We start from the raw sequence: 26,004 nt of genomic DNA, 5'->3' as shown, positions 1-26,004 counted from the left end.
GCCAAACCGATCACGGGGGGGGGGGGGGGGCGTGGCTATGCTGCTAGCGGAAATGGGGTCATACTGGAGGGCGCAGGGACACGAGGGTCCACCGAAAAAACAGACCATACAGTGTGCCTGGGGTGGCGATGGGGACCCAGAAAAACTGTGCGGAGCTGCACCTATGCCAGCAAGGCATCGCTATCGCGGAGCAGGAGAAGCAAGGACTGCCAACAGGATAAGGCTTGCAAGGGCTGCGTGCGCATTTTACTTCTACTCCTCTCCCCTCCCTCACCGATGAAGTAGTCGGAAGCTCCTCCCCTTCTGCCTCTCTTGAGGCGGGTCAGCTCAGCCAAAGCACCCGCCCTCCTGCGTTAAATGGGCCAGTGAAGGGCAGCCCCCCGGAAACGAGCTGTGCACTCCAGAACTGTGAACCTGTTTGGCAGCATCAACTAAACGCAGGTAAAGGGGTGGTCTGATGGCACACCGGTGGAGGGATGTGCGCCGCGTGTCACTTTGATTCGCTCTATTTGTCATGCTTGGATATGGAAGAAAATCTACGAGGTCTTAACCTATCCCTTTGTACCCCACACTTCCCCGCATTGGGCCCATAAGAACTAGACTTTTAGAAGAGAAGGAACTTTTCGGGATCACCTAGCTTGGCTAGAAGAGAGCTGGAGCTGAACTCCATCATCTGCACAAACAAGCTCAGTTCATTGTGGTGTTTCTGACAGAGTGCGATGGCCCCAGACACAGTGCGATGCCCTGGCCGGATTTTATCTCGCTTCCCAGAGTGGATGCACTAACTGAATTACATTAATGCTTATAGTGATTTCGTAATGTACAGCCCCCCCGAGAAGACAACATACGGGGGTATGGCTGAAGCCCAGAGGCGGCAGTTTCTGACTCTGCATGTGCGAGCACACACAGCATTCCCAGTCAGTAGCTTCAGTCAGTAATCAGTCATTAGCCTGGTGAGAGCCCATAGGACCCTTGGATAAGGTTAAGTTGTCAATGCTCTTCTGTTCTCCTGCATTATCAATGAGCCTTTCTTCCACCAGAAACATCATGGCAGAGCAGATGGCCCTGAGCCGGACCCAGGTGTGTGGGATCCTGAGGGAAGAGTTGTACCAGGGTGATGCTTTCCACCAAGCTGATACACACATATTTATCATCATGGGTGCATCGGTGAGTCTCCCCTTAGGCCCGAAGTCTGAAAAAAAAAATTCAAATGTGTACCTCAACTTTCCCAGCTGACTGCTAAGGGGCCACACAGGTTCTACTAGTTTGAACTTTATGGCGTATGTTCCCACCTGTGTGTCTTGATCATCACAGCAGTACCTGCTGTACATCATGTACTTGTGTTGAATTTCTCACTTGCAAGGCATTTCAGAAATCTATGCTCAGCAATTGAATGTGGACCAGACATCCATGTTATAAAGCATCCATCTAGCTGAACTTCTTCCTCCTGGATGGAAAAAAACTGAGGTGCAATTAGAGAATGCTCTTCAGTATATTTTTTTTCCAAATCTGTAATTTGACAAATGTTACAGTCAATTTCAGTGAAAGGATCTGAGGTCCTGCCTCTGCCTCTTTTCTCTCTACTGAATGAAGCTCCCTAGAGACAAACACCTCCTCTTTGCCACATCTTCCAAAACCTACTTCAGATTTCTGTTAATTCCACCTGGTTTCCAGTTGTCCAACTGGAACAACTACCATTGTGCTCTGTTAGGATAACCTGAAGAACAGAAGCCCAGTCAGAGGGGTGGTATTGATGGTACCCAGTGAGACTGGGACAGGTGGGGGCACCCTCTTATGTGCTATGTGGCGGGAGGGCATGTTCAGTGACCAGAGTTTGATGGCAAAGGTAAACTCAGTTGCTTGCTTTTTAACCCTGGAATCAGCTCACCCTCGTATGACCATCTTCACTATTAACTTATTGTGTAATCTTGAGCAAGAACTTCATCAGAACTGGTGTGTTCTTGAGAAGGTAGCCACTGGCTCAGCACCTTCCATGCTCTGGGCCCCTGAATGCTGGAGGAACTCTATGGTTCTTTGTTTATACATAGCATTACCACCCACTAAGGGCTAGGGCTGTAGCTCAGTGGTAAAGTACTGACCTCTTATGCATGAGGCCCTAAGTTCAATTCCAGTACTACCAAAAAAAGGAAATCAGAACATGCCACCCCCTTTGCCAAACCTGTTCTTTGACAACCTGGTATTTCTGAGAAAAACTGGGAGTGGGAAAACTTAGAAAAGGAATGCAGAAGCAGAGGAAAGGGGTTCTGCTCCTGAAAGGGCAAGGGAGAGACACCCCAAGACACTGTGTCCTGACTCCCTGTAACTCTTAAGACCCAAGAGAGGTACCCGGTCAGAACACACAGTACAGCAGTTCTACCCTCAGTCCTGGCTGCAACCTAGTCCCCTTAAAAGAGCAATGTGTGCATGTATCAACCACAAACCTTAGTATATATGACTCTGTTAGGCCCTTCGATCTAAAGGGCCATCTGGAAGAGAAAGTAACTGAGGATGACTTCCCCTGCCCCACCCATGCTTTCATAAGCTTGCAGCAACAATAACCCAAACAGCAAAGATGGTTTCCAACTGCAGGACCTGAACTCTTAGACACCTCATTGATAGCTTGTTGTGTGACATGGAACAAATGTCTACATTTCTCTGAGCCTTAGTAGTTTTCATCTAACAAACAGGGCCAGCTTTATCCAAGGCTGATTATGTGAGTTTTAGCCTGAAGTTGAGCAACTTCATTTCACTGCAATCAGTATGGTTCCCCTTTTACTCTCCTCTGCTCTGGGAGTGAGAACTAAGGCTTCCAGAGTAGAAATGGGAAGTGCTAGCTCCAGCAGAAAGAAGGGAGTGGGGAAGAAAGAGAGGTTTGCTGAAGAGCACCATTGTTTCTCTCTGTTCCTCTCAGAGGGCCTGAGACCGACAGACCCTGTGCTGTGACAGCCCCCAGAGTATTTCCTGCCTGATTCTGAATGCACGAGGCAGGCAAGGTGCTAGCTGATCTAGGAGACCTGCAAGTTCTCCATTCATTCAATGTAGCAATCAAGTGTCTCTTGCAATCCACAACAGCCTCAGTCCCTATCCTCCTTGTGGGGACACTGTATTTTAGGAACAAACCAACCAACAGGGTTTTAGGGAGCTGTATGGGGCAGAAGTCACAAATGGGCTCTTATGTACTAAGGCTTCTGCAATACACAGGTCCCAACTTGAGGATAAGAGGGCAATTGTCCTCTAGGTTGGGAATAAGCTCAGTGTGATTTTGAGACTAAAAGGAATCCAGTGACTGGCAGGCCCAACCCTAGGACACTGGGACACACCAGGGCAAGTTGAGCCCAAGTAGCCGTCCTCTGCCCCTTCTTTCTCCCCTTCCTTACCCAATCTTTACCCAAGTACCTAGCTTCCTACCTAGGAGCATTCTTATGCTGCCTCATTGTAGTTACTCCTCTTTTCAAGACCCCACCCAAACAAGGAAGGAAATAGAAATCCTTACCATCCTACTCCAGTAAACCCTGTCCTTATGGATCAGTAGGGGGAAGAAACTGTGGACCTAAAAGGGCATCTCCCCCAGCCAATAGGACCTTGGTGAGACTGGAAAGGAGTTCTTTCCCCTTATGCAGAGAAAAGGAGTAGGCCTCGGGAGTCCATAGGGACAGATGGGCTTACTACAGGGTTCATCTTTATACATCAGTTTCCCCGCCTAGACCGTGTGACAGCCATAGACTGTGGGTAGTCAGGGTCCATCCTGCTGACAGGCCTGTGTGAGGTGTGACCTGGCATTCCAAGCCCATCCCTCTTCTTGAGTCATTTCAGATCTGACTTCTCCCTTGGGCTGGTAATATTCTTGCTGTGTCATGATGACCTTGGCACTCTCTCAAAAGCCTGGTGACTCATGGGGCCCCAGAGTAGAGGAAGAAGGCCTTTTGTTAGATTTTTTTTTCAACCAAAACCTACCTCATATTTCCCCCTGTTTCATTCCAACGGCTGGAAGCCAGCTGATCCCCTTGGAGATTCAGCCCAGAACTCCACCTTGGGAAGCTGGGGAGGGGGGGGGGGTCCCTCATTCCCAACAACCCTTGCCTGTGATTTGGGTTTATAAAACAAGAGGTCAAACCTCAGCTGATCACAGGTCAGTTGGTACTCAGGTCTCTTTGCCCTTATCTGGCTGGAGATCTTAATCATGCCCTAATTATCCTAAGTCACCACACGTCTAGGTGTCTCCTTCCCCTGCCATGATCCTTGGGCAATGTGAGGGGGTGGCAAAGATGAGAGACTTCCAGCTACCTCTCTAATTGCCCCCACTCCCACACATGGTAAGTTTAGATTTTAGTTCTTCTCATATCCCTTATTTAAGATGAGTTCAGTAAGAATCATGAAGCCAGCAGGACAGGCAAGGTCACCCCCATCCCTGAGAAGAATGGCTGTTCCCCCCACCCCCTGCCGGCCCCACTGTCCTTAGTCCTACCTCACCTCCCTTGAGTGACTTGAAGCCAGGCAGGTTGCCGGTTGCAGAATCCGAGATAAAACAAGGAGAGCAGGTTCTATGTCTGGTTAATCCCAAGAGGAACAAGAACAAACAGCTCTGGGTGTGAGGCAACTGTGACTCAGCAAACCTGTCCCTTACCACCAATACATTGGCTGGAGTCTGTCCCGATTCCTCCCAGTCTGTTGGGATTTGATCATGAGCAAACACTGCCTGCTAGGAGAGGTTTGCAGGCCAGGGTTCTCATTGTTTCTTTCAGTGCCTAGTTTCCAGCAAGTCAGCTCTTTCTGGAGTGTGTGAGGCCAAGACAAAGTCCTCTGAACATGAGCAGTAACCTACATCCCACTGATGGGAGATGCCAGAGGCAGGCATTGAGGGTACCCTAAGGAACCAAGAACCATCCTCAGGGGAGATCCTGGCCCAGAATGAGGCTTGTCTAAGCTGACCTTTGTGGGACCTGTAAGAGCAGCCATCTGGCACAACAGGGTAAAAGCTTTGTCCAGCAAAGTGACTTAGGGGACAGTAAGTAGGACAATCAGGTGGCCAGGCTAGGTATCACATGAGGGAATGACAGATGAGGAGGCTCTAGCGCAATAGGAGCCCAGCTGGCAACAAGTCTTAGACATTTTCCTAAAGAAAGTCATCGTAGAGCATAGGGCTAGAAGGTGGCCATTGGGCTCAGACTCCCAGAAGTTTATAGGAAAGATAGCAGGTATCATATGAACCCACTCCACAGTGCTCAGGACTTTAATCCTGAGAAGTTGGGAGATGTGGGCACTGAGTGGAGGGAATTGCTCCCTCAAGCCAACACAGGTTGCCAAAGTTTGGTAACCACCCCCTGTGGAAGTTTTGGGAACCCAGTAGAACCTGGAAATGACCTGCACACATTTGCTTCCATAGATCTGTCACTCAGCAAACCTCTAAAGACAAACATTTAAGCCACTGGAAATCCCTGAGTGCCCATAACCATTCTTATCCAGAATTGCAATTTCCTATAGAAATTAATTCATTGATGCAGCCCACATAGCTCAATCTCTTGTTTGTTAATACGTTACTGGGGAAATACCTCAGCCTCCCCCACAAGCCTCTGCCCCCATTTTTTAAAACAGGCTCACTGAGTTTCCCTGGCTGGACTTGAACTTGTTATTCTCCTGTCTCAGTTATTCTCCTCCCAAATACTGGGATTACAGGTATATACTACTATATCTGGCTCAGTCATTTTTGAAGTTTGTATCTAAAGTTGTATTACCTCTTTAATGTTTTGATTTTGTGTTATTTATTTTATGTATATGGGTATCTTGCCTGCATATATGTCTGCACAACTTGCATGCCTGGTGCAGTCAGGTCAAAAGAGGGCATGAGATCCCCTGAAACTGGAGTGACAGATGGTTGTGAGCCACCATATGGGTCCTGGAAATCAAACCAGGATCCTCTGAAAGAATAGCCAGTGCTTTTAACTACCAAGCCACCTCTCCAGCCCTACCTCTTCATTTTAAAAAGCTAGTCAACATGGGCTTATGCGGTATACTAGTTCACTTGTGTTGGCAGGAACTTTCCTATTGGTTATTGTACTAAAGGGGTCAGCAATTCACTTCACTTTCTGAAGGTCCCTGGTCCATGGAGCCCCACATCTTTCCAGGTAACAGTGGGCCCAGGTAAGGAGTATTGTTCTGGCTGTATTCTGCGATAGCTTGTTTAAACTTAGACCAACTCCATCTGAAAACTCATACCAAACATCTGGGAAATTAGTGCCAAGATACCTTGTTAGATAGAGTGGTGTTTTGAAATTTTAATTGGATATCCCTTTTATTACAATAAAAGTTTCAACAAATTACTTTTGCATAAATATTCAGGTCCTTAACACTCAGAGTTGCTTTTTCTGTAGAGTGAGTTGGGATACAGATGGGACCAGTGCATCACACCTGGTGCCACTTACTCACCTCTCCAAATGTAGTAGCAGTACCCTGTGCAGTATGGGTTTGCACCCATCCCATGTTCCTAATTATAGGGTTTGAGATGAAAGGGCAGATGCCCTACTCTATTCTTCAAGAGCTTGGTAGCCATTTCAGCCCCTCCTTTTTATAACTTGTTTGGCAGGGTGCAAAATGAAAGCATGTTGGGCTGTTTATGATAGGAGATTGAACTGGGTGTGCATATTGACTTAGAGAGGAACATGGGGTCTTAAATAGGTCATCTTTTAATACAATTGGATCATTTTCTCTGTAAACCCACACATGTATTCTATTGAACTTATTTCTAGGTTCTTTATAATATTAACTTCTGTAATGGTATTGTTTTAAATTGCTTATTGTGGCAACTGCTTAATGTTAGTAAATAAAAGAAGTTAACTTGTATCTATTAAAATTTATAGTGGTTTTTTTGTGGGGTGCTGTTTAGTTTGTTAGTTTTGCAGTGCTAGGGATCAAACCCACTACCTCATGCCTGCTAAATACTTTACCACTGAACTCTATTTTTACCCCAAGATGATTGTAATCTTTATTAAAAAATATACATCAAAAAGAACACAGACCTTAAGTGTGCAGCTGGGCAACATTTCACAAACTTGGCACACCCTTGTAAATTTCTCCCACATTAAGAAATAGGCTGGAAAGATAACTCATTGGTTAAGTGTACTTGCTACTTTTGCTCAAACCCAAGTTTGGTTCCTAGCACCCACAACAGGCAGTTAACAACTCCCTATAACTCCCAGTCCAGGGGATCCTGTGCCCTCTTCTGCCTTCTGTAAGTGCCTGTACTAATGTGCACATGCCACCACACATACACAGAGTTAAAAATAAAATAATTATTTAAGTTAAAAAAGAAACAATTATCATCTGAAGTCCTACCACTTAGGAGACTGAAGCAGGAGAATCACTTCAGAGAAGACTAGCCTGAGCAACATAGCAAAGCTCTTGCTTAAAACAATATAAAATATATGGTGGTACTCCTGTAATTCTTGAGAGGTGGGAGCAGGAGGACTAGGAGTTCAAGGCCAGCCTTGGCTACATAATTAGTTTCAGGCTAGCCTAGGATACATGAAACCCATTCTCAACAACAATCAATTTTAAGTAAATAAAGCCAGGTGTACTGGTACTTACCTATAATCACAGCTCTTAGAAGACTGAAACAAAAGGGTTGTTTTGTGTTTAAGGCCAGTCTGGGCCACTTTGCAAGACCCAAATTAAGATTACATAGCCAGATCCTGTTTCAAAACCTTCAGTAAAAATCTGTACCCAAGAAGTCTCCCAAATTCCCCACTTTGTAGTCATTGCTTCCCAGGAGTAATATCAAACCTCCTCTCTACCTTTTGCTCAATTTTTACCCTCTTTTCTGAGTACACATTATAATGCATAAATGGTAGCTGTGCTGGTAATGGCCTAATCTAGAACATTTCTGTCTCCCCACACAATTCTTGGGTACCCTTGCTAGCTAGTTTTTTTTTTGTCTAGATTCTGTGGTCTAGCATAAAGTATTTGAGATTTGCCAACACTGGAATGGTAGCTCATTCCTGAGTAGCTGAATACAGATATACAGTTTTTCTATCTGTGTGCTGGTTGATTTGAGCATCTCTGGACTCCGTTGTTGTTGTTGTTGTTGTTGTTGTTGTTGTTGTTGTTGTTGTTTGAGATAGGGTTTCTCTGTGTAACACTGGCTATACTGGAACTCAATCTGTAGACCGGGCTGGCCTCAAACTCACAGAAATTCACCTGCCTCTGTCTCACGAGTACTGGGATTAAAGGTGTGTGCCACCACCACCTGGGTCCAGGCTATTTTAAATTAAAGTTGCCATGACCATTCTTGCACAGATCTTTGGGTGGCTGGCTGCCTGCTTTTTTCTCTAGGGTAACATTTAGTAGAGTAATGGTGGGTCATAAGATAGGTGTAGGTCATAAGATAGGCTGCCAGAATGTTTTAGATTGAACTATTGCACATTTCTACCCACAGTCTGTGAGTTCCATACCAACAGTTTGATTTTGCAGGGGAGGGAGTTCTGTTTGACACGGGGGTCCCATGTAGCTCAGGTTTGCCTGGAACTATGTTGCCCAGGCTAGCCTTTTACTCATGAAGTTCCTCCTGGCTCTTGTAAGTATGTACCAACGTATCCAACTATTATCAACTACAACCATTCTAATGAGTATGAAGTGGTGTCTTATTCAATTTGTATTTTCTGTCACCTGATGATCTTGAACACTTTCCATGTATTATTTAATGGCCATTCATTTTCTTTCTGGTGAAATATCTGGCCAAACCCTTTACCCATTTTAGCTAGATTGTTTTATAGTGTGTCATAGGAGCTATTTAGATATTCTGAATACAGATAAGTTTATTAAATACTATCTCTAAGGCTGCATCTTATCTTTTTGGTGGTAGGAATTATACTCAGGGCCCTGCACATGCTAAACACATGCCCTACCACTGAGGCTGTAATGCCAGGCTTGCCTACCTATTTCTCTTTCTTCCTTCTTTTCTTTGTTTTATAATACTGGAGACTGAACCTAGAGTTTCACACATGCCTTTCATATTTTCATCACTCTCCTCTCATCTCTCCCTTCTCTCTGTGCAAACCTTGAATGCAAGTATCTAAGGATAACTCTGAAGTCCTTATCTTCCTCCTACCTCCACTTCTAGAGTACTATGATTACAGGCTGCAGTACAGTGCTGGCTTATGATTATTACTTTATATCCTAAGAAATAACTACCTACTCCTATCACTTTTTTTAATCTAGCAACTTGGCCAAACCCTCATTAGCTCTAATAAGTACAGTGTAGGTTGATTTAAGGTATTTTTAAATAAATAGCTATCATTAATAATGACAGGTTTTTGTCTTTTTACCAAACCTTATGCCATTTTCATTTTCTTGTCTTATGATATTAGCAAGGGCTTCTAATTAGAGACTAACTAAGGAAGCAATATCAGGCATTTAGACTCTCCTTTTAGACACCCAGATAATCATATTTACAGAAAGATTTAACTGAGGAAGGGAGACCTACCATGAATGTTCATGGTGCACCCTATTGGTTGGTATCCCTGACTGAACAAAAGGAAAACAAGGGAAAGTGAGCTGAGTATCCAGATTCATCTCTTTGCTTCTTGACTATTGACACAAAGTACTTCACACCCCTATCACCATGTCTTCCCTGACATGACGGACTGGACCAAACTGTGAGCCTGAATGAACTCTTCATCCCTCTAGTTACTTTCTGTCAGGTATTTTGTCACAGCAACAAGAAAAGTAACCAATGCTCCATCGTGTATGGTGTTCTTAGGGTGTTTGATAGATGTCCAAAATCAGATTAAAGCGATCCCCTTCCCTCTTTGATAAAAATATTTTTAAATAGAATTTTTTCTAGACCCCTTTATTTGCATTTGTTGAACTTAACAGAGTTGCTATAGTTAAATCATTACACAGAAATAGGTGAAGATTTCTCCAAAGGCCTAATTGTGCAGACCTCAAATCCCAGCTACTCAGAACTCTGGGACAGCATTCAAATCCAACATGGACTACAGAGTAACTTCCAGGCCAACCTGAGTAAGTTATTGGGACCTTGTCTCAAGAAATATTTTAGGCAGGCATGGTGGTACATGCCTTTACTCCCTGGAGGTAGAGGCAAGTAAATTTCTGTGAAATTGAGGCCAGCCTGTTCTACATAGCAAGGTCAACCAGGGCTAAGCAGTAGAAGCCTATCTCAAAAAAAATAAAGATCTGGGACTATCCTAGTTAGAGTTACTATTGCTGTGATAAACCACCATGAACAAAAGAAAACTGGGAAGGAATGGGTTTATTTACACGTCCATGTCACTGTCCATCACTGAAGGAAGTCAGGACAGGAACTCAAACAGGATAGAAACCTGGAGGCAGGAACTGATGCAGAGGCTATGGAGGGGTGCTGCTTACAGGCTTGCTCCTCATGGCTTGCTCCACCTAATCTCTTATAGGATCCAGAACCACTAGCCCAGAGGTGGCCTACCCACAATGGGCCGGGCCCTTTAAATCAATCACAAAGAAAATGTCCCATGGGCTTACCTATAGACTGATCTTATGGAAACATGTTCTCAATTAAGGCTCCCTGCTCCCTCTTTTCTAATGACTCTAGCTTGTGTCAAGTTGACATAAAAACTAGCCAAGATAGAGATTATAGCTCAGTAGTTGAGTACTTGTCTAGCATGATTGAGTCCCTGAGTTTAATCACCAGCACTACAAACACACACATGAACACACAATGACTTTTTGCAATTTTTCATTTAATTTCTCCTGGGGGGGGGCTTTTTGTTTGCTTTGGTTTGGGGGTGAGGTTGTTTGTTTGTTTGTTTGTGTGAAACAGTTTCTCTGTATAATAGCTCTGGCTATCCTGGAACTCACTCTGTAGATCAGGCTGGCCTCAAACTCAAATATCTGCTTGGCTAGCTGGCATTAAGCTTCAAGAATCTGCTGTCCCCACCCCTCAGCTCTAGGGTCACAGATGTGCACTTCCCTGCCCAGCTTTTCACATAGGTTCTGGGGATCCAGACTTACTTGGGTCCTGGTCTACATAGTGAGTTCCAGGACAACCAGGGCTATGTAGAGAGACCTTGTCTCCAAAAAAAAATCAATAAGTAGAAAGGCTTTTGCATCTGCCTTTGTCATCAAGTTGTAGAACTAAGGTTGTCAACTTAGCTTTAGGAATACTCCCCTTTTCTTTTGTCCTCAGGGGAAATTTGCTTCAGACTCAAATTCTCACTTCCTTGATTTTGATAGAAGCCACTGGCAATGCTATCCAGGTCAGGGGTTGTCTTTGTAGTCATTGCCTTTGCTCCATTATATGGTAGGTTGAACTTTTTCCAGACATTTCTCCCTCTTGCTGAGCATGGTGGCACATGTTTGTAATCCCAGTACAAAGAAGGCTAAAACAAGAGGACTGTCTGGAGTTTGAGGCTAGCCAGGACTACATACTAAATTTAAGACCAATAGGACAGGGCAAGTGACACCTATCTTTAATCCCAGCACTGGGAGATTTCTGAATCCAAGGCCAGCCTGGTCTACAAAATTCGCCCCAGGACAGCCAGGGCTACACAAAGAAATCCTGATTTGGGGGAAGAACAACCTGGGTTACATGGCAAAACCCTGTCTCAAAAAATAATAATAAGCTGGGCAGTGGTGACACACATCTTAATCCCAGCACTTAGGGGACAGAGGCAGGTGGATCCCTGTGAGTTTAAGGTCAGCCTGGTCTACACAGTGAGTTCCAGGACAGACTAGGTTGTTACACAGAGAAACCCTGCCTTGAAAAAAAAACAAAATTAATAATAATAATAACAATAACAATAATTCTCTATCATTCTAAATTGTAAGGTTTTGGTTGGTTTTGTTGTCGTGGTTTGGTTTGGATTTTTGTTCGTTGTGTTGTTTTGGTTTTTGTTTTTTGAGACAGGGATAGGGTCTTACGGTATATACCTCAGGCTAGCTTTGAAGGCCTGATCCTCCTGCTCCAACTACTCAAGTACCAGGATTACAGACCTATGCCACCAAGCCCAGTTTTTCTTTTTTGTTTGTTTGTTTTGTGTTTGTTGATGTTTGATTTGGTGCTTAGGGAAGTTGGTTTTACTTTGGTTTGGTTTTTTAATAGCTCTTAATTTATTCTTTGAGAATTTCATACATGTATATAAAATATTTAAAGTATATCCACCCTCCATTCTCCCTCTAACTCCTTCTGGACCCCCTTCCCCCTCACCCTCCCAACTTTTCTTTTTTCATAACCCACTAAATGCAATTAGTGCTCCATCATCCACTCTTTAAGCAATCAGAAGCCACACCCATGAAGAAAAATTAAACTCCCCAGCAACCATCAGCTGCCAGTAGATCCTAACCTAGGGGTAGGAGCTTATGAACCCTCCCCGCCACACACACACTCACACACTCCATATTGGCATGTGACTGGCTTGATCTTGTACAAATATTGTACAAGCAACCACAGCTGCTGTGACTTCTTCATGTGTGCCACAGCCATGTCATATTCCCAGCTCTCCTCCCCATCCTCTAGCACTCTTTTATTAGTTTTCTATTCTATTTCAGTTTGTTTCTTTGTTTTTTAGTTCAGAGATAGAAATGAGAATCTGCACCTTCTTCAAAATCATTGAGCTTCATCCCTGGTCCAATTTTTTTATTGTATTTTTTTCATTTCTTCCTCATAAATGTTTTATTGTCTTAAAATTCTGATTTGGAGGAGAACTTTTGGAACAATTTCTCCCTATATGTTGGAAAGTTGTATGCCATCAAATCTGGCCTTTATATTGAGAAAACCTCACTGCATCATCAAGCCCGGCTTGCTGTCATTTTTCTAACTTCATTAATTGAATGCCCATCTAATTACTTTGTAGCCTCTTTTATGCTAATGTGACATCTGTCATATCTCACAGGTTTTATTTTTGTTGAATGTGCTGCCTTTATCATCCTTAAGTTCTAATGAACTCAATGTCTGGGTTTTCATTTTGAACCCGGCAGACTCATCTATCTATTCACCTGTATTGCTACAAGGCTGGGGCAGGCTTGACTCTCTGAGTTCCCCTGATGATATATGGGGGCATAGTAGATCTATTTGTAGCTGAGTGGTAACCCTAAATGAGGACCCAGATCACCAGTGGTAGGGAATGACCAAGGTCATGTCAGCTCTTTCTGACCACGTTTCCTCTGCTGCAGGGTGACCTGGCCAAGAAGAAGATCTATCCCACCATCTGGTAGGTATATATCTACACTACACCCTAAAAACACCTCTACTAGGGACAGGCTTTGGCCTTCCCTACCCAGCCTGAAAACAGTCTTATTGTACATACCCTCAGGTGGCTGTTCCGGGATGGCCTTCTACCCGAAGACACCTTCATTGTGGGCTATGCCCGCTCCCGTCTCACAGTGGATGACATCCGCAAGCGGAGTGAGCCCTTCTTTAAAGTGAGTGACATTGGAGTATACCAGAGCCTAACCCACAGCAAGACTAGCTCAAGGCAGCCCATGAGGAGACATGTCCCATTCCCATCATAAGCAAAACTTCCTTTCCCACTTCTCACTTGACTGACTGAGAAACAGGGCCACCCAGAACACTCAAGATCTGTTTCCCAGCTCCACTATGACCCAGCCTCTCTGGTTCTATCCTGCTGTCCTCTGGTGCCACATTGGGTCAGGCCAGCAGCTGGTAAATGAGCCATGTTGGCATTTTCTCAGCACCTATGGTTTGCTGTTGATAATTTTGAAGAGACATCCTTCCAACATTCTTTTCTCTCAGGTCATAGTTTCCTGAAATCAGATTTCAGTACTAGGCATGAGGAAGGACCCTGAGGATATGTAAACTATACCAGTGATTTGCACCACCAGCATACAGTAGTAGTCCTGCTGTATGCCTCAACTTCTTCCCCATGGGTATACAAAGTTAGCAAGATGGATGAAGGAAACTCTTGTACTTGTGGAGTCAGGACAGTTGACTCAAGGGAAACCCAACTTAGCTGTGGAGTAAGACATTGTAGAAGAATGAGATGCTTCACTCCTTTAGGGCAGAACAAGTGTAGACTCTGAGAGAAGCAGAGCTGACATTTGTCTGTCTATCTCTCCCAGGCCACCCCAGAGGAAAAACCCAAGCTGGAGGAGTTCTTTTCCCGTAACTCCTATGTGGCTGGCCAGTATGATGATCCAGCCTCCTACAAGCACCTCAATAGCCATATGAATGCCCTACCCCAGGGGATGCAGGCCAACCGCCTATTCTACCTGGCCTTGCCCCCCACAGTCTATGAAGCTGTCACCAAGAACATTCAAGAGACCTGCATGAGTCAGACGTAAGGCCTATCTTTCTCTCCTTGTTTCTGTCTGTTTGCTTTTGCTTCTGCTACTCAGGTCAAGCCAGTCTAAGCAAGCTGAAAAGCTGAATGCCTCCTGTTTGTTGTCTAGATGGATTAGCATTCCAAAAAAAGGAACAAGCTATAAGTACTGGATTTTTCTAACAGCCTTTTATTACCACATATACTTCACTGGGCAGCTTCTAGCAACAGTTCCCACCATGACCACTAGATGACAGTGTTGCTCCACAGAACAGCTACTATGCGGTATTTCTCCCCACCACTTGTGTGCATGTGTGCGTGCGTGCGTGCGTGCGTGTGTGTGTGTGTGTGTGTTTCAGAATCCCCAGCAGACTACTGCAGACTAAATACCATCTTTCTCTTGCTCCTGATTTTGAATTTAGAAAACTTTAGTACTCTGTTATGAGCTGCAAAGAAAAGAACCTGTTCTTTTAAAATCAATGAAAATCTGGGCAAGGTGACTCACACATTATAATCCCAGCACTGTGGAGACTTAGGCAAGAGGAGTACTTGTAGTTCAAGACTAATCTGAAATTCAGAGTGAAACTGTCTCAAAGAACAACACAAAAATTTAAGGAAGGTATACTACTGGTACACACTTGTAATCCCAGTATTCAGGATACAGGAGGATCACTATGTAGTCAAGGCTAGCATGAACTACATAGTGAACTTAAAGTTAGCCTAGTCTTTATAGTAAGAGCCTGTCTCAAAAAGAAAAAAAAGTTACTTTAAAAACCAAATAAAACCAATAGAAGTCAGTTGCACTGATCCATGACTATAGTCCCAGGCACTCAAGGGATGATGCAGGACTACCCAAGAGTTTCAAGCCAACCTGAGTAACATTGCATGACTTCATCTCAAGAATATAAAACCAGTGTCTAGAAAGAGACTCAGTGGTTAAGAGCACTGATTGCTCTTTCAGAGATCTTGAGTTCAATTCCCAGCAGCCACGTGGTGGCTCACATCTGTTATATAAGATCTGATGCCCTCTTCTGGCGTGCAGATGTACATGAAGACAGAGTACTTGTATACAGTAAATAAATAAGTAAATAAATAAATAAGACCGGGGGCTGAAGAGATGGCTCGGCGGTTAAGAGCATTGCCTGCTCTTCCAAAGGTCCTGAGTTCAATTCCCAGCAACCACGTGGTGGCTCACAACCATCTGTAATGAGGTCTGGTTCCCTCTTCTGGCCTGTAGGCATACACACAGACAGAACATTGTATACATAATAAATAAATATTTAATAAATAAATAAATAAGACCAATGAGGGCAGCCAGACATAATGGCACATGCCTGTGATCCCAGCTCTTAGGAAATGGAGGCAGGAGAATCAGGAGTCTAAGGTCATCCTTGACTTCATAGCAAGTTCTAGGCTAGCCTTAGATACATGAGATCCTATCCCAAACTAATTAAAGTAAAACTAGTAAGGAAGCTGTGTCCTTGATGTCCTATCTACCTACTTTTCTGTTGGCTGCTGGGCTACTTCTGACCCCCTGAGGATCTAACAAAGGGAAAGAGTGGAAACAAAGCCACCCAAAAATGTGCCAGTCATGCTCCACTAGCACCAAGGTGGGCAAAACCCAGAAACTGATCCAGTCCTCATCATGTTGGCAGGAGGGCTTCTAAGACACTGTCAGTGCAGGGTAAGAATCAGTAGCAGTCAGCAGAGCTTCCCTGGGTCACCTGAGAATACAATGTGGATGAAAGCCCTACTCCCTGGGGTAAGGGTCAGAGTGACATGGCCCTGGGCTTATTCCTGGAGAAAGGTTTGGGAAATAACATGACTGGGGGCTCCCGGCAGAGGCTGGAACCGCATCATAGTGGAGAAGCCCTTCGGGAGAGACCTGCAGAGCTCCAACCAGCTATCGAACCACATCTCCTCTCTGTTCCGTGAGGACCAGATCTACCGCATTGACCACTACCTGGGCAAGGAGATGGTCCAGAACCTCATGGTGCTGAGGTGCAAAGGGGACAGGGTGGAAAAGGACCAGGGCAAGGGTGGCAATGTGAGGAACCCCTCCTGCCCCGCTGCCCCAAAAACAGATTCTTCAAAGATGCCGGCCGGGGTACTAGACTCTAGCTTGGCTCAGATGCAACTACTATACTGTAGAATCCCAAGGGTAGATGAGCTCTTCCATAATGTCTCCCATGCTAGCCTCTCTCCTGTACCTCCTACAGATTTGCCAACAGGATCTTTGGTCCTATCTGGAACCGAGACAACATTGCCTGTGTGATACTCACATTTAAAGAGCCCTTTGGTACTGAGGGTCGTGGAGGCTACTTTGATGAATTTGGGATCATCAGGTAAGAACCCACATCCCACCCTAACTCAGTTAAACCTCATACCCTAAGGGCTAGTATTCAACCCATTCAGCTAAACCTCAAGGTCAGTGTCTACTTCCTTGCCTTAGACCTGTAAGACACTACAGATAAAGAAGCAAGGTTTTCCATCTTGTCACTAGAAAGCCTTGTTTAGTAACCCTAGTGCCCCTAGAATTTGGTCATCCGTTTGTTCCCATGCTGGAAGTGGCACTTGACCAGAGTATCTGCTTCTTCTGATACTAGGGATGTTATGCAGAACCACCTCCTGCAGATGTTGTGTCTGGTGGCCATGGAAAAGCCTGCCTCCACAGATTCAGATGATGTCCGTGATGAGAAGGTAGGTAGAGAGGCATGTCCACCAGGTCCCCAGCAGTTATATCCCATGGCAGGCAACTCTATGACAAGGCACTGGGCTCATGTCCATTTCCCTACAACTGAGGGGCCCATTCTGCATTGGTTTGTCTCCCAGGTCAAAGTGTTGAAATGTATCTCAGAGGTGGAGACCAACAATGTTGTACTTGGCCAGTATGTGGGAAACCCCAATGGAGAAGGAGAAGCGACCAATGGGTACTTAGATGATCCCACAGTGCCCCGTGGGTCCACCACTGCCACCTTTGCAGCAGCTGTCCTCTATGTGGAGAACGAGCGGTGGGATGGTAGGTGACACCTCTAGGACCCAGAAAAGTGGGGCTTGATGTACCCTCAAAGATACACTTACTAGCATGGTCAGATACATGGTGCTAAGTGGTAAGGGATGCTGGAGAGGAGGGCTGGCACAAGTGGAACACCACCCTAGCCATACTTATCCCTCATATACACATTCACACATGTGCACAGGCACAGTGATCTGCCCCTCTTCCTCTCCCCCTCTCTCCCCCTCTCTTCCTCTCTCCCTCCCCTCTCTCTCACACACACATACACACACACAGCACAAGACTGTAGGAAAGCCAGTCCCTGAGGACAGCCCTGCCCTGTAGGGGTACCGTTCATCCTGCGCTGTGGCAAAGCTCTGAATGAGCGTAAGGCTGAGGTGAGACTGCAGTTCCGCGATGTGGCAGGCGACATCTTCCACCAGCAGTGCAAGCGTAACGAGCTGGTGATCCGTGTGCAGCCCAATGAGGCTGTATACACCAAGATGATGACCAAGAAGCCTGGCATGTTCTTCAACCCTGAGGAATCAGAGCTGGACTTGACCTATGGCAACAGATACAAGGTTCCCACAGGGAGGACCATCTGGGCAAGGCCCTAAGGGAGGCCATGGGTGGCCAAATACAGTGGCATCAGCAACATTCCCCCTTCCCCAACCCTGCAGAATGTGAAGCTCCCTGATGCCTATGAACGCCTCATCCTGGATGTCTTCTGTGGGAGTCAGATGCACTTTGTCCGCAGGTGAGGAAACCCCTCCCCAAAGTCTAATACACTCAGGCAAGAGAGGTGGCCTTCTCCCTCCCTCCCTATGTGTCTCTGCTCCATCATACACTGTATCCCTTCAGTGATGAACTCAGGGAAGCCTGGCGTATCTTCACACCACTGCTGCACAAGATTGATCGAGAGAAGCCCCAGCCCATTCCCTATGTTTATGGCAGGTAAGGGAAGGATGGGAGCTAAGGGAGCCAAGCCAAATGAAGCAGGACAGTGGGAATTAGCAAGGAAAAGGGTCACTAATGTTTCCCTTTGCCTCCCAGCCGTGGCCCCACAGAGGCAGATGAGCTGATGAAGAGAGTGGGCTTCCAGTATGAGGGCACCTACAAGTGGGTGAACCCTCACAAGCTCTGAGCCTTGGGAACGTACACCATCGGCACTCTGCCCCTTTTGACCACCCCTCTGTGTCTGTCCTTCCTATCACCTAGCCCTGTATTGGAAGGACTTTGGGACCACAGACCTTAGCCAAACATTCCAGTCCCTGGGCTCAGGCCACCACTCTCTATCCTATGCTGCTGCCGCCCCTGCCACCGCCATCACTGCTGCTGCTGCCAGTGCCACCACCACCGAGCCCAGCTACATTCCTCAACTACCAAGTGTTCAAAGCTCACTGTAACGCTTTCAGAGCCACCATTGGCCCTATCTGAGCCACCCGTCTCTCCACAAGACCTGAATCACCTCCTCCCCTTACTCCAGCCCCTGCAAAAGGAAGAATAGTCTATCAGTCTGTCCCTAGACTCTTCAAGATAGGAGTTAGAAACAATGGGGGAAGAGCCTTGAGCCTCAGAGGGATAATGACCATACCACACTCCCTAGTGTCTATGGGCAAACTCCTCAAAACTCGAAGGAAGTGGTCAAGAATACCTGTGTGAGAGGATCTGCCCATGGTCACTTAACATTCCTCCTTACCAGCTGGAAGAGACCTCATACTGCCTAGCAATATTTCGGGGCCCTAGATATCCCCTAACCAACTCCATACCCCATGGTCGTCCTCATCCCACCCATGGACAGCCTTCTCACCAAAGGAAGGCAGAAGTAGCAGCTAGGATTTCCCTACCCCAACCTTGCCATTAAATCTTCAAACAGTTTTACCTGTCCCCTTTGTCATTTCTGCTCCACCATCCAGGACCATTAGTGTTCTATAAAGGAACAGAATCAATTAAAATATATGTATTTGAGTTGCTCACAAGTTGCAGTTCAAGTAGTCCAACAATGCTATTTTCTGATAGAAAGGCCAAGGATCCCATAGCTGTTCAGACTGTGAGACTGGATATCTCAACAGCCCCAATCTCATGCTGGAGTCCCAGTTTTCAGTCTAGGTTGGAATCCTAAAGAAGTGGGTTCTAACACCAGCAAAGAAATAAATGGCTTGTAAATAAGAAAGATTAACTTGCCAGCAAGAGTGAGAGCAGGCAGGCAAAAAGCAAGTTTCCTTTGTCCATGTCCTTCTATGTGGGGTGCCACCAGGAGATATGACCAGATTTAGGGTGGGTTTTCTGACCACAAATGATCTGGATTTTGAGTGGGTCTTCCACCTCAAATAATCTAACCAAGAAAAATCTCTCAGTAATATACCCAGCTCCTTGGATTTAGTTAATAACAGATGTAGTCGAGTTGATGACCAAGATTAGGCCATCACACCATGTTACCCTCTGAATTTCTACCCCACCTGCTCCATGCTTCCCCTCCTTTCCTGCCTCTCATCATCGTTACTTCTGAGGTGTCCCACAGTAGTTCAGGCAGGAGCCTGGGTCTGACCTTCAGTCTTTCTAACTTCTCCCTTATATCTGTTTCCTTCTGTCACTTGGTCCCACTCCATGGATGTTTCTCATTGAGACTAGCCTGAAGTACAAGGGCAAATCACCCTTGTTTTTACCTTCTACATAAATATCTCTCCCACTTTATCATTCATGTATATTAGCAAAGTAGCTAGCTTTACCCACACCCTGTCCCTGCCACACCCAATATTTAGGAAAGAGAGTTGATGAATTTATAAGTTTTATGAGTGACATTAAAAGAAAGGAAAAGGGAATAGAAGTGTTACTTTACCAGGCTTCTAGCCTAAGCAGCAGCTAAAGAGCCAGAAATCTGAGCTTGTTTGATCTACCAGTTACCTTCCTCCAATAACCATAAGGTGCTTCCAAAAGTGGAAGTTCAGTGTCATCCTGCTGGATGCCAGAAACCCAAAATCAATGTATAAGGCAGTGCTCCCTTGGGAGGCTCTAGAGAAGACCCTTCTATTTATCAGTTTCAAAGGATTCCAGAAATTCCTGGTTTGTGACTGTCTAGCTTTTGCCTCTTAGGGTACCTGTCACATTAGGATGTATGCCCATCTTACTCTGGTATGATATCAGCTAACTACACCTACAGGTACCCTTTTGTCTGGTAAGCAGCAATTTGGTTCAACACATCACCTATGCTCCCAACAAAGACAATGGCCCTGAGTGTGGCAACCTGTTGAGCCCTGCTCTAAGTTGAGTCTTGGGGATATAGTAGGAAGCACCGCCACCATTACCCTTATATTCAAGGCCTTAGTTCTAATAAGGGTGACAGGACCAATGATCAAAGAAAGGGCAGAGGATCTATACAGTAAGCAAACCAGTGGCCCAGAAAATAGGCAGTTGAGGCACAAGTTATCCTGGCAGCGAGCTAAAATCATGTATCTAAGCCATGCAGGACCTACTGTTTCAGGACTAGGAGGCCCTCAAGCACTCAGGAGTCTAATTACAAAAAAAAAAAAAACAACTTGCGCTTGGGCTTCCCAGTTGGGAAGGCAACTTTGTTTTCAGATAGAGTTCTTGCTATATTAAGCAGTCTGAGCTCAAGCTATCCTGCCTCTGCTTTCCATGTAGCTGAGACTACAGGCATGTGTCTATCACCAGCTGTCCAGAGCTGCTTGTTTGAACCTTTAAGACCTCTCACTAGCCTGCTATTGAGTACTAGATGCCCTGCTTTCCTATACAGGATGACAATACAGTGTGGTTAGGGTGAGGATGGCAGGCAGGGCCTCAGACCAAAAGGATAAGCTGAGGCCCCTTCCCAGAAGCCTGCAAGAAAAAAATAGATAAAGGCAAAAGAAACTTGAACATTGGCAAGTTTGTTGTTGCCTATTCACTAGGGTGACACTGTTGAGAAGAGTAATCTTAGTGCCGCACAATCTCAACAAATAATTTCTTTTTGAAAAAAGAGTGTGCAGAGGCAGGCGGATCTCTGTGAGTTCGAGACCAGCCTGGTCTACAAGAGCTAGTTCCAGGACAGGCTCCAAAACCACAGAGAAACCCTGTCTCGAAAAACCAAAAAAAAAAAAAAGAGTGTGACAGAACCCAAGTTGGACTAGACAACACACATGTCCTGTCTTTTAACCCTGATATAGGCAGTGATCACATCTCATCCCATTGCTGGGAGTTCAACATCACAATCTGACATGATAGGCTAATTCACACAAAGGCAAAGGAGATGTGGGCCCTTCTAAGTTTGTCAGAGCAGCACCTCTACCTACCACCATACTGGAGTGTTAACTGCATTCCCTGCTTTAAGTAGAAGTGGTACCTCCAGATTGTGAGAGGAGAGGCTTCACCTGGATACCAAATAGTGGGGAAAGACACTTGATAAGACAGACAAATCAGACTTCTTTTTCCTTTGGTTTTTTTCAGACAGGGTTCCTCTGTGTAGCCCTGGCTGTCCTGGAACTCACTTTGTAGACCAGGTTAGCCTCAAACTCACAGAGATCCTCCTGCCTCTGCCCTCCTGAGTACTGGGATTAAAGGCATGTGCCACCATCATCCGGTAACAAATCACAAACTCTTAAAAGTCCTTCTTGTTATTTACCTTAGAGTCAGAGCCTGTGCCCCTGGCAGCCCTAATGAGACAGGCTCAGGCATCCATCTCAGTAAGTCAATTAAAAGAGCCAAGTTAATAATGAAAAAGGTTTATTCAATGTGGCCACATTGAAAAGAGGGACAAACAGATCTAGTGACCTCCTTGCAAAGTCCATATTTAGGGTCCTGACATGAGGTTAATGTTTAAATTGAAGGCACACATAAGCAGTCTTGGCCAAGGTGTAATTCCACTCATCACTGACGCATCATCATTGTCTGGGTCTCAGTCCCATCCTGCAAGGTTGTCTGCCGAGCTTTCTCTGGAGACAAGATCTCCCGCTGGCTGACACTGGAATTTACCCTTTTTTTTCCCAGCATGAGATTCCTGGGTAAAATTCCTATTCCCTGGGTGCCTTGTTTCAGTCTAGTAGCCAAAAGAGGGGACACAAATGTCTCTTTAGAATATTCTCTCTCTCTCTCTCTCTCTCTCTCTCTCTCTCTCTTTCTCTCTCTCTTTCACACACACACACACACACACACACACACACACACGACGGTGGGAGGTCTCACTGTGTAGCCGTCGCTATCCTGAAACTTGCTATGTAGACCAGTCTCGTCTCAAACTCACAGAGATCCACCTGCCTCTGCCTCAAAGTGCTGGGATTAAGGGTGTGCACATGGTTAGCCTATAGAATATTTTCATTCTTTGCAGGTATGACAGTTACACTTCTAGCCAAGATCCTCCAGAGCAGGCAGCAGGACTCCATGGACAGGGCTAGAGGCCAGACTTTAGCACAGGGAGGGCTTCCATCCTACATCCTTCTAGTGCCTATGGTCTTCTGGAGCAGAAATCACAGCAAAGGCTGAGAAGGGTGAGCTGATGGTGCCATTGAGGTTGGGTCTGAGAGCAACAATACATACAGTGCAAATGTGTCTACCAGCAAGTCAAAACTGCCCCCATTGTCCTTAGAGGCTCAAAGCTGTGAGATAAGCTGAGCTGTAAGAGGTTTTCCAGACTAGCCTCACCACTTTTACTACACAGCCCATGAGAAAGCAAGTAGATATAGCAAGAACACCTTCTTGGGGACAGGGCACAAAGTACAAGTGAAACCTCAATACCACCTCCAGTCATTTCTATGACTCTCATGATTATCATTCTGACCACCATGCTTAGACAAAGAACCACAGTTTCTCTTTAACCCCATGAGAAAGAGAAGCTTTCTCTTGACTCCTGGTACAGCAGCCATGTGACTACAATGAGTGGACAAGGATTTACAAAAGGCTAGTGATGATGTAAATAAAGTCTGTCAACCCCAAAATGGCAGAATCTTGCCCAGATTTCCCTAAAGACTCCCCTACACCTTCCTCCACATAACACCAAGGGGCACCAGCCCCATGCCTGCTCCTGGGAAAGAGCGCTTTAAATCCTCAACCACTTTGATGGGTAGTGCTGGGTTTTGCCTAATGTTTGCCTGAGGATGGTATTAAAGCTTGGGGAAAGGGAAAGCAGGCAATGACACAAGAAGATGATCCTGACCATGCAGAGGCCCTTTGTGCTTAGAAGTACTGTTGCAAACCCTTTTATAGACTGCAAAGATGTAGCAGAGCAGACTGCAAGACATGTAGGGAATCTGCTGGTATAGCATTTCTGAAGCAGAGGTTCCTATACAGGGGCAGCACAGGCAGTCTAAAGTACAGAAGGGACATGAAAGTGACTGTGAGTGAGCAGGAGGAAGGACTGAGTAGGCCAATCAGATCACACACACATGCACTGGAACAGAAGCCAAGGCTCTAGTGAGGACACTCTGCTGTTACCTTACCTCTTGGTATTATATGAGGGACAGAGATGAGAGTCCTGATGAGAACATTCAGCTGTAAGCTCCATGAACCTACAATGGGTAAGAGGCATGTGATCCTCAGTAAGCATATTCACAGGTCACTTCAGCTCTGAATGCCTACACAGAAGCGCAATCATGAGGGACCAAGTGAGCACAGTCAATTGATGGGAGGTTTGAGATTCCCTTGAATTAAGGGTCAGCTCAGCTATTGGAGCCCACATGGGAAAAATGACAGATATGCTGAAGAGAGTCATCCATCACCTTAGTTATTTTTAAATATATATATATTTTTTATTTATGTGTATGTATCTGTACATGCACATGGAGGTCAGAAGAGGGTGTCAAATGCCCTGGAGCTGTGAGCTGCCCGATATGGTTGCTGAGAACCAAACGCAGGTCCTTTGCAAGATCAGCAAGCACACCTAAACACTAAGCAATTTCTCCAGTACATTACCTTAGTTCTGGTGCTGAGATTCATGGCCTAATCTGGGGAGTTCAACTAACATAGAATCTCTGTATGCCTACACTGATTGAAATCAGGAACTTCTAGGTGGGACAGTCAACTGTCACCTTAGGTGTTTGCAGCTGCACTAGAATAGGAGGCTACAACACTGTCTGTCTCTGGATGAGCAGACTACAGTAGTGCATGAAGGCCCAGATGTAGTTAGTTGCCTTTCACCTAGGCTCCTGGGTCCTAACACAGAGAAGCACAAGAGAGAGAGATGAGGACATTCAGCTAATCATGCAGATGTGACTCTCTACTGAGGAACAAACACACAATAGGCCAACAGCACTCCAGAAATGAGAGGTACAATGAGAGTGTTGCAGGAATCTTTCTGGAATAAGCACACTGTTACCAATGAGAGTAGAAGAGAGATTATCAATAGAGTAAAGCCAGCATAGCTCCTGAAAGGCTTCAATGCTGGGTCTAATTTATATTCTCGTTTTATACTCTAAAACCACAAGGTGGGATAGGCAAGCAAGCAGAATTTACAGAAGCCTTTGTGGCAGTCAGCAGTTTGTTAAGGGCAATGACCCATTGGTTTCAGCTATTTCTCCAGGTCATTCTGTTCCAGGTAGCAAGTGAAGTCATGTTTGGCAAATAGGCATTACAAGCAGTGCTTTAAGTAAATCACTAAATAAATCAATAAATCAATGTCTAGTAATTTGTCTTTTCTAACTTGTTCTACTTTGGGGGCATGACAGTGAAGCTCAGCAGACAGCAAAGGCTGCCTCAGCTCCATGTAGACACACAAATCAGAAATTAAAGTCCAAATGATGACATTAAAGTGAAATTCAAGGTCCTGGTCCCTCTACAACTCTAGGACACAAAAACATAGATGGGGACTCTCAAATGTCACCTAGGATCTTGAATACTAGAGTAGAAGCAAGAGGTAAGGAGGTGGAGGCAGGAATATCAGAAGTTCAAGTCATCCTTGTCTATACAGCAAGGTGGACACCAGCCTGAGAAATATAAGTACCACATCTCAAAACTTAAAATGAAGAATGGAAATTTGACATAAAGGTAATTCACTTTACTAGGTCTGAGAATAGACTTTCATAAACACTAAAGAAAATTGGGGCCAGGGAGATGGCTCAGTGGTTACGAACACTGGCTGCTCTTCTAAAGGACCTGGGTTCAATTCCCAGCACCAAAATGGCAGCTCATAACTGCCTGTAACTCCTGTTTCAGGGGATCTGACAGCTTCACACAGACATACACACAGGCAAAACATGAATGCAATGAAATAAAAATAAATTAATTTAGCCTGATAGTGGTGGTTGCACACCTTTAATCCCAGCACTTGGGAAGCAGAGGTAGCAGGCAGATCTCAATGAATTCAAGTTCAGCCTGGTCTACAGAGCTAGTTCCCGGCCAGGCTCCAAAGGTACATGGAGAAACCATATCTTGAAAAAATTTCATTTTAAATAAATAAATAAAAGTAGCCAGACAGTGGTGCCACACACCTTTAATCTCAGCACTCAGGAAGCAGAGACAGGCAGATCTCTGTGAGTTTAAGGCCAGTCTGGTCTACAGAGTGAGTGCCAGGACACCCAAGACTAGGAAAAAAAAGTTTCTTGAAAAACATAGTAGAGGCTTTTATTTAATGATTGTTTGGTTTTTTAACTGCATACTCTCAGTGTAGTTTGTTTTGTTTTGTTGCAGTTATTTTTGAAACAGGATTTCATATAGCCAGGCTGGCCTCAAACTTGCATTGTAATGGAAGATGTCCTTTAACTTCTGATCCCCCTACCATGCTTGAGCTGTGGTTCTCGACCTGTGGGTCACAACAGTAAC

General features: G+C 45.2%; 1 protein-coding gene across 1 annotated transcript; it reads left to right on the top strand.

The window, feature by feature from the left end:
* The first annotated feature begins 1,047 nt into the window (after positions 1–1,047).
* On the top strand, positions 1,048–19,086 carry LOC121437197 (glucose-6-phosphate 1-dehydrogenase-like). Its single transcript, XM_041637048.1, has 12 exons — positions 1,048–1,167; positions 13,159–13,196; positions 13,299–13,407; positions 14,065–14,282; positions 16,107–16,265; positions 16,484–16,609; positions 16,871–16,964; positions 17,097–17,283; positions 17,605–17,840; positions 17,940–18,016; positions 18,121–18,213; positions 18,313–19,086. The coding sequence occupies exons 1-12, from the start codon at positions 1,048–1,050 to the stop codon at positions 18,401–18,403; spliced, it is 1,548 nt and encodes a 515-aa protein (XP_041492982.1). The 3' UTR covers positions 18,404–19,086.
* Positions 19,087–26,004: the final 6,918 nt, after the last annotated feature.

Source organism: Microtus oregoni, unplaced genomic scaffold (genome assembly GCF_018167655.1).
Source record: "Microtus oregoni isolate MIOR12 unplaced genomic scaffold, Mior012 000050F_ref0000143, whole genome shotgun sequence".
NCBI classification, from domain to species: domain Eukaryota; kingdom Metazoa; phylum Chordata; class Mammalia; order Rodentia; family Cricetidae; genus Microtus; species Microtus oregoni.
This window is presented reverse-complemented; position numbering and strand designations above follow the sequence as displayed.